Below are 9,539 nucleotides of genomic sequence, written 5' to 3' on the forward strand. Positions count from 1 at the left end.
TTTAGATCAACTTTCCAAGTCCCTCCTTGGGGGGGCGGGGTTTGCACCTTGAGGTGTTCAAACAGAACCAGCAAACATTTATATGGAACATTCCTCAGAAAGCTTAAAGGAAATTAAGCCAGCACGAGCAAATGCTGATTTCCCCAGGGAAGTGTCCTTGCCCTTCTACAGAGAAATGGTCTCTAAACCTACATTGTTAGAATAGCCTATTTCCAGTGTTCAAATGTGACAGCCACAAGAAATTAAGAAAAGCAGCCTGCCCGAAGCTGCCTCTTTCTCAGCTCTGCGCTTGTAAAAGGAAGCAATTTTCACGACATTATCTCAGGTCCAGATAGGAAGAGTCGCTATAATCTTAAAAGACTGAAGAGTACCTATTTCTCCTCCTTCCTTCTTCTCTTCATTCTCCTCAGAGTTAAAAATGAAATCTCGGATAATTTCTTAAATCTCTCCCTCAGAGGCTGTGATTTCCTATCACGTGCTAGTCATCTGTGAGACCCCTGGGTAGACACCTAGGGATAAGGCTGTCATTCACTGAGGAGAGCAGGACTCCTCCTGCCTATGGACTAATGGGTTAGATTTTATCTGTCTTGGGGATACAAGACTCAATGGACTTCCCAGCAAGCACAAAGTTGGAGAGTGACTGCATGTGTGCGTGCATGGTGCAAATGTGTGTGTGTGTGTGTGTGTGTGTGTGTGTGTGTGAGAGAGAGAGAGAGAGAGAGAGAGAGGGGGGCGCGCGTGGTGTGTGTGTGTGTGTGTGTGTGTGTGTGTGTGTGTGTGTGTGTGTCACCGCACGCGCGTGCGCGCATATGCGCGCGATTGTGTGAGTGTGTCTGGCTGGGTTAGTAGGGTTGGCCGGGGCGGGCTGTAAATAAAGGGTGGGGCCAAGAGGGGAGGAGGGAAGTAGGACCGAGAAAGAAGCAAAAGCAGGGCTTGTATCCCAGTTAACCTGCTGTAGCTCATCCTGCTTGGTCTGAGCGCTGCACCAACTCATCCAGTTCCCTCTCTCCTTGGGTGTCTTCTTCCCCTTTCCTCCCCTCTCCTCACTGCACCCTGCACCCTCTACCCACTCCCCCACCCTTCACTTCTGCATCTGACCAGAGGACGAATGAGGGAGACGTTCCAGCAAATCGAGGTAGCAACTTTCCTCAGCTGGTTTCTGGGCTCCGGGAGCGGTATCCTGCTGATTCTTGGAGGTATGCGGCCCATGAAGGAGGAGGGCGAGCAGTGATGGGCTAAGGACCAATGCACTAAGCCTCAAGCAGCTCAGTCTCACAAGCCCGCTCCACGTCCCCACGCGGGTTCCCTCCATCTCTCTCTCCTGAGAGCAGAGAGCGCTTGGCGTGCAGCCTGAGAGCACCCAGGGAGGATGAGGCAGGGACCCAGCCCAAGTTGGGTGCATCTTGCAGGCGTGAGGCCACCAGTGTGTCTCGGCATGAATTAAGAAGCTTGGAAGATGGAGCGCAGCACAGTCCTCATCTTGCCGGGGCTCTGGACCAGGGACACCAGCTGGACACTCCTCTATTTCCTGTGCTACATCCTCCCTCAGACCTCCCCGCAAGTGCTCCGGATCGGTGAGTGAGCCCGCGGAAGCGCTCCACGCTGTGGGATACAGGGATCCTGATCGCTCCGCGTGGCCGGCGAGGGCGCAGTGGGTCCGGGCAAGGCAGCGCACAATCCGGCGCTGGTGCGGGGATGCGAGATGGGGGTAGAGGGGGATCAGTGTGTGCCCAAAGCTCACAACAAAGTGAGAGTCGCGTCACTGCTTCCCTCCTGGCAGGTGCCAGGCTTTCCCGGAATGTATGGTTGGCGGGTTTTTCAACCTGAGATCCAAGCAGAGTGCAGGGATCCAGGCTCAACTCAACTCGGCAGGCTCCTACTGTAGGCATCAGGTTGCACGCACCTTTGACCACTTGAATTGGGCGATTGGGGGGTGGTGTGAGATCTCTGTTCAGGGTGCCTAAGTGGATGTACATCAGTCCACTAGTCCCGGTCACACTCAAGCATGTCAGAGCCTTAAGGATAGAATCGCTGACCCTCTAGCATCATGGGAACACAGCAAAGCATGTTAACTCAGAGCCTCCAAGTTTTCATCTCTAAACTGGATTCTTCTGTATGGAGTCTAGGAAGTCTGAGGTACACACTGGAGAGAGGTCGAGAGTGCACGGATCCGGGAGAAAGGTCAATGAACACTAAAGTTTCCTTTCCCTGCCCAATCTATCCACCTTTCAGCCACTCAACAGCGTGGTTGAGTGGCTGAAATCCCCAAACCAGACCACTTCCTGGGAGAGGTGAGCCTCAGTTCTCCAAAAGAGATTAAAAAGAGACTTCTGGAACACTAATGACAGGTTTCTGTAATGTCACAACCAAACAAACGGCCATCATTACTACCAGAAGGGTCCTTGTGGACTCACATACCTGCATGCACAGCTTGCACTATCTAGATTTGGTCCCTAGAGGTCTGGGCTTTGGGCACTGAGGAACCTCTTGACTTTTCCTTTCCTACTAACGTGGGCTCTCTGCTTCAATTCTCACAGTGCCTTCTTAGCTCCTTTCTTATTAGAGATGGTCACAGGGCCAGCCATAGGTGAAGGGTTGACGGCTGAGAGATCTGGCAACATCCCCATCTCTCCCTTAGAAAAAAAACAAAAACAAAAACAAAAACAAAAAAAAAAAACCTAGGTTTCCAGGCCACACTCTTTCTAGGAATTGGCTGAGTGTGAGGGCAACATGCTGAGCTGCTCTCTTAGCCAGGCTTCTAAGCAGGCCATGTCCCTCGTGACTTCACTAGCACTAGTCTTCAACTAGGGAACCCCATAGAGAAACGTAGAATCTACAGCTTGTTTATTTGCGTTTGTCACTGAATATGACAACATGCCCCCCAACAAGCTGTTTGAAGGGTATTTTCTTTAGGCACGCGAAGTTTAGTTTTTAAGGAATGGAAAAACAATTCCGAATACTAACTTTACATGTTTCTTCTAGACTATCGAGGAAAGTAAACATTTATTGTATCTTTAGACTGTATAGTGATATATTTCCAAACTTTTTTTTTAAGTCATGATTGATTACAACTAAAACAATCTTTGCACAAGATATATTCAAGCCTGGACTTTGGATGCAATCAAGTGTGCTTAGCTTAGTAAGATAATAACGAGAAGAATACAAAGTAATGGAAATGTGTAACAATTCCCAGCCATTATTAACGTAATCAGAGTTTTGATTTTGGGTTATACATTTTGAAAGTGACAACCGTGTGTTAGAAATGGCTCTGCCAAGTCCTAAATGATCACAAGCCATGTGAAAGTTGTTTTCAAAATGAAAACAACCTATGTCATTCACTGACCTTATGATGTGTGCCTCAAAATAATCAAATTTCATTTCTTGAAATATGAGCTAGAATGCATGAAGCAACATCACACGTTCTTATATGCAGCACCCATGCTTCCCTTCTGTGGCCCTGTGTGACCCAATGTTGGCCTGGGCACTAACACCCTCTATGTAAGGACCCACACACAGCTTTTAAATGAAAAACTCAGCATGGAAGCCAGCTTTATTGCAGAGGAAGCCTGCCTTTTACAGCTACTGTCCTGTCAGTCAAGTCCAATGTTGAAGGCAAAATATCAAAGGAACAGGGAACTAGACAAAACTATGTGAGGAGAAATAAAATTGTATTTGTTTTCTTCTCTTGTTTTCTTCTTGGCACACTACCAAGTACCCAGCCAACCGACAAATAAGAACTCTGGGTTTTCAACTTGCATAGTTGTTCAGTAGCTTGAAGTATCTTGAAATAAAGTCCAGAATAAACACTGGACACTTATAATTGCCTTTATATGGAGAAGGAAGCAGAACATTGGTTTGTAGCTTTTTTCGAGTACCTGCTTAAACTTCAGTTACTGAGAAAAGTGTAAATTGAAGATAAAATTCACACACACACACACACACACACACACACACAGAGAGAGAGAGAGAGAGAGAGAGAGAGAGAGAGAGAGAGAGAGAGTCTTAGAAGTTACTGAAAGTGAATTCATGTGCCAGGCCCTAGCATGTACGTACTGTGAATATGTCTTGTCTTGGAATACTACTGTATGGTTAATAATCATATGTAAAATTGAAGAACTCCAAAGGGAATCCTGTAGAGTGTGGAACCATAAATGTCATTATCACACTAAAGTTTCCCAGCATCTTACAGAGGACAGGCATGAAGTCACTGGGAAATCTTTGTACTTGCTGGATAAATTTCAGCCTTTTTGTATATTCCAGTGTATATCAGGAAGCAGTTAGCTGTCATCTACATTTCACTGACCTGTGAGCCTCACCATCATAGGCATCCTCTAGAATACCCAAATGTAGTGCACTGCTGTTCATGGAGAGATCTCCCATGTGTGCAAACCTAAAGCAGATGGTGTCATTCATATTGAGAACCAAAAGATGTATTTGCTAATATGTTTAGTCCATCATTTCAGCTCACAATCATAAATATGATGAGAAAAAATATGATTGAAGGTGGCCAGAGTTCCTGACACAGGACCTGGTAGAGTAAGTGAAGGCTTGGATTCCACCACGATCTCTTGCTGGTTGTGTGTCTCAGTGAGAGTTAGCAAATCTAAGTAGGTCTTTGTAATTGTATCTGAAAAATCAAATTAAGACTAATGGGAGTCTCAGAGTCCCATTAATAAAATGAATAGAAACAGAACATGAAATAAAATATGAGATATCCTTAAGGAGTAGCTGAGTGTCGGTTGTGTTGTTGCTGTGGTTTGTTTGCAACTTTTTTATTACTGACATTTTCTTTATGATCATAGATTTAAATTTTAACATTCTCTGTTTTTCTAAAACATTTAGAGCTTCTGAGTCTAAATCCCACACGTGGAGCTCTTGGTATTGGCATCTGATCTTCCTTTTTCACACAGGACAGTCAAACACTGGTTTTGCAGCTTACAACAAAACACATTACATACCATACCAGGTAGCTAAACATCCCATGTAAAGAAAGAGATTGGCATGGTTAAATGAATATGAGGGAAACTCTAGCTGATATACAACTCTTCAGATTCCTATACTCCTTTTAAGAGGTCCAAATTGATTGTTTGCATTCCCTGGAGCATCATTTTTAAAGGACCATAACAAGGCAATACTCAAAGTTTCCACTTAGGTTTGCATTGTCTGTGCGTTTGCTTCAGTGAGGTTCAGCATAAACGCCAGATGCTTGTAATTGTCCTTATTTGGAGGAGGCATTCAAACGATGGAGACAAATAAAAACATGTATCTCTGGTCATTAAGCTCTTGATACTTTTATTGAGTTAATATTCTTCATCAACACTTATCCAGTGAATTATTCTCCACTATGATACACACATAAAACCTGGTGCAATAAATACAACAGTAAATAAAAAGGATAGACTTATGTATCTCTTGAAGCTTACATTGTGGTCATTTAAAATCTGTCATTATTTAAATTTTATCAAACTCATATTATTTTTCAAATACTATTTTGGAGAATTTTCAGGTCATACACTGGCACTGATTTACTTTATTTTATAGGCAAGAAGGTTCACACTAAGGCCCACAAGTGCATAGATTGTGGGCAGTTCATGTGGAAAGGGAGTTTGGAGGAGAGCTGATCTTGTTTTAAAAGATCTGCTTGGCTTAGACAGACCACACACATGGAGAGACACTGGACTTTTGGATGCATGTTGGCCCTCATACTAAGTTGAAATCCCCAGCTATCCCTCAAACGGATTGTGAAGGTCTGTGTCAACCAAGAAACAATAGAGTTCCTGGCTGTTCATAGCACACTCCCAAGATTGACAGATCATTTGCCTTATGATTCCGTCTGTATCAATTGCTTTTAAGGCCAATATCAATTTTTGCAAGCCTGATCTTAAACCACATACCTCTCAACTTTATTTTCTTTTCTGTGCTTTGTGACCTTTGGTTTTCATTGAGAAAAAGTATAGTTTGGTGACTGTGGCTGAAGTATATTGCTAATGGTTAGAAATATGGAAATAGGAAGATAGCTCTTCTGGCATTTAATTTTGATTTAAACTCTGCATTAAACTCTGGTGTTCCGTGTATTGGTCTGTGTAAGCTCTTACACATCTAATATACCATGTTGCCATCAAATATAGAAGTGAACTATGTCTTTTTGTTGTTTGCAGATGACTGACAATGGAATAAGGCTTATATTTGATGCTGTTAGCAGCAAGGAAACATGTTCCCCTTAGGAAACATTCAGCAAACGTATTAGGTTGGAGAGGAAATGTGATAATGATGCCTAGAAAACATTGTTTTAGCTTGTCTCGTGGTTTGCCGGGGTGGTTCTAAAGGAGAGTATTGGAGACAATGGAAGCATTCCCATACACTTCTTCATTTTCCCTCTCGTTTATTATCCACAAAATAAAGATAATAGTATCCATGTCCAGAAAGCTTGTAAATTCTATTTTCATCAGAAGACAGTGATGAAGAAATCCAAGTACAAGGAGAGTCATATATCTGAGTGTCATTTTAACACTGATCTAACACTAGAAGGTCAATTACAGGCATGTAGATTTGATGTGAAGATGAACTGTGGTAATACTGTAAAGTCCATGTGACATAGAACTCAATGATTATACTTCCTCACTTTCTGTGTTACTGAGCAAGGCAGGAGGTCTGTGTGCTAGAATGATCCCTTTCTCTGACTTAGTGTGTGACCCTGCCCTTGTGGAATGAATCATGAAGTGTGTTTGTATAGAACAAATACATTGAAATCTTTAGAAAAAAAACCACAAACCACTTTTCTTCTGTTTAAACCCGAATCAACCCCATTTTTACTGTCATAAGGTTCTTAGTGTATCATGGGTATCAATGTTCAGCTAAACTCATGAATCCAGAACACAGTAGAAGAAAAAACACTAAGCAAAGGATTGAAAACCAAACACCGAAATTTCAGTACTTCTAAAACTCACAGGACCAAAGCCCTGCTAGCCCTTGAGTCAAGTACTGCTGTCTTTTTGTATGGTCCATTTTTATAGAGACTCTAAGGGAGGTTTACAGACTAGTGTTCATTGTGACTTATGACTAAAGACACCTATTTTAATCTTTAAATTATATATTTACTTACTGGAGTAGAGCATGTACATAGCATTCGGGGAGTGTGGAGGTCAGAGGACAACTTAGATCTCTCCTTCCAACATCTGAATTCTGGGAATAAAATTCAAGCCCCTTTTTTTTCATAGAAGTCTATTGATTAAGTGATATTAATTTGGAGAATGGAATGTCATTATAACTTACTTTTTTATTTAACAGTGTAAAAGAGAATGGATTAAAGTGAATTATTTAATATACTGAACAAATTCAAGAACAGTCCATGTTAAGGCAGAGCATCCGTTTTACTTAATGGCTGATTAAAACTCAATCTGTACAGGGCTTATTATATACACACATAATCTTCCTAGCTCTGTCAACCGAGAAGGCTTGAAACAGTGACATCCCAGTATCTTCCTGTGAAGCTAACACTCAGGACTCATCAGAGCAAATGATGGTTCTAGAACTGGTGACATAAGTCAATACACTACCACTGAAATACCTCCTAATGACAAGGAATAAGAAGGTGTTTTCCCAAGCTCCAGTGATGTGCTAAAAGACTACAAAAGTCAACTGGCTGGTCTCTGGTGTATCTGCACTGGTGTGGGAGCAGAAATAATGGGCATGGGGCGGGTCAAGTATCCTAAAGAAAAAAGAAAAATGAAGGCAAGTCATATGGATAAAGACTTGATAGTATTTGCACTCAGTGTGGTGTGGTACAAAAGGAAACTTGACCACCTGGTCTTCCTTCCCCATGCTAGTCATGATAAAACAGCAAGCAAGCTCCAGCAGAAGCTCTTTCTCCTAATGCTAATGCTCATTGGGAGTGCCAGAGTTATAGAACACAGAACACACAGTCAGACTACAAAGGCGCTAAGGACACACAGTAAGAAAATGTGTGAATTGGCATCACCTAAGACCCTAGAGCAGAAAAGGATGTGAGGGAAAACCTAAGCACTTCTAATAGAAAACTCAATGCTTCCTAATAAGAATATATTGATAGTGGCTCCTTAATTTTGACAAATATCCTCTAACAGTTTATAATATAAATAACAGGAGACATTGAGTGATGCAAATGAGAATTATGTGAGCTATTTTCTCAATGACTCAATAAATTAAAACCTATTAGGTAAAATGCATCAAAAAATCTCAAAACATATAAAGGCTTCTGTGATTTGCCTCCTCACAGTACATGAAGATCTGTAAGTAAATGTATTAAGAGAAATAGAAAAATATTGTGTTCTATATATTATACTATATGGTGAGTCTTCTAAGAACTTCACTAAAATAAAGACAACAGCAGTTAATGTTAGAAAATCACTAACAAAATAAACTTTGCAGAAAACTGCTCTAGACAAAACATGTCTATATATCTTCCTCATAATTCTGTAAATAGATTATGGAAAATCAAGCATTAACTGCTTCTACCCATTAGCTTCTTGGTTTTCAACTATTATATGTTTTTTAATACTTAATTAAATGTAATTTAACTATGGATATTGATTCAGGCATTGAAACATACTCTGTTAAAGACTTTTAAGTGCTGATGTCCTTGAATGGAAACTCACAGCAATCTGTTTGCAAGAATTCCTTTCTTAGCAAAATAGCTTAAATATGCCTTTAAAAATCAATACTCAATTCCCAGAGCCAATAAAGTACTTCATAATTCAAATTGGGAAAGGATGGTGAAAAATTGGGTCTGTTTTTTTTATGGAAACCCAATTGCAACTTTTAAGGTTCATTTTTCTTGCTTTTATTTTATTGTATTGTGCATAATATTGCAGACATATGCATAGGTGTGTGTTTTGTGTGTGTGTGTGTGTGTGTGTGTGTGTGTGTGTGTGTGTGTGTGTGTGTGTGTAGGCCAGAAGTCAGCTCTACAGGGTATTATTACTTAGGTGTCATCCACCTTGTCTTTTGTTGAGTGTGTTTGGGTTTTAAGATGTTTTCTAGTTGGCTATGCGGTAAGCATTGAATCCAACCATCTGTGCTTGCCCAGGCTTAGGATGATAAACATATGCTGTAATGCATGACATATATATGTAGTGTGTGTGTGTGTGCGTGCGCGTATGTGTGTGTGTGTGTGTGTGTGTACTGAACTCAGGTCCACTTATATCCAGGAAACATTTTTACAACTGAACTGTTTCCTGAGGCCTTTTTATTTTGAATTCTAAATAATTGTACTACATATTTTGTCAATTTATAAACACAAGTTGCATTCTAATGAACCTGCTATGTTTATATTGTAAAGGATTGACCAATGGATCAGTCAGAAGAGCCATCTCTGAAGTGTAAAGGCGATATTTGCCTTTTGAATCCTGGACAGTGTATGTTCTTTTTATTCTTAGGATACATTTGAACCCTAAGGCTGTTTTATTTTCTCCATTTTTTATTTAAATTAGAAACAAGATTGTTTTACATGTCAATCCCCATTCCCTCTCCCTCCCCTCCTCCCCAGCCCCCACTAACACCCT

At 41.3% G+C, this 9,539-nt stretch overlaps 1 protein-coding gene across 8 annotated transcripts in view; it reads left to right on the plus strand.

Moving 5' to 3' along the window:
* Window positions 1-1,456: 1,456 nt before the first annotated feature.
* Grik1 (glutamate ionotropic receptor kainate type subunit 1) overlaps window positions 1,457-9,539 on the plus strand; it is a 366,206-nt gene continuing 358,123 nt past the window's right edge. For all 8 annotated transcript variants that reach the window (XM_035444247.1, XM_035444249.1, XM_035444248.1 and 5 more), the window contains exon 1: window positions 1,457-1,574. In XM_035444247.1, coding sequence (XP_035300138.1) covers window positions 1,457-1,574 — 118 coding nt within the window. The remainder of the gene's footprint in view (window positions 1,575-9,539) is intronic.

This window comes from Cricetulus griseus, chromosome 4 (genome assembly GCF_003668045.3).
Source record: "Cricetulus griseus strain 17A/GY chromosome 4, alternate assembly CriGri-PICRH-1.0, whole genome shotgun sequence".
NCBI classification, from domain to species: Eukaryota; Metazoa; Chordata; class Mammalia; order Rodentia; family Cricetidae; genus Cricetulus; species Cricetulus griseus.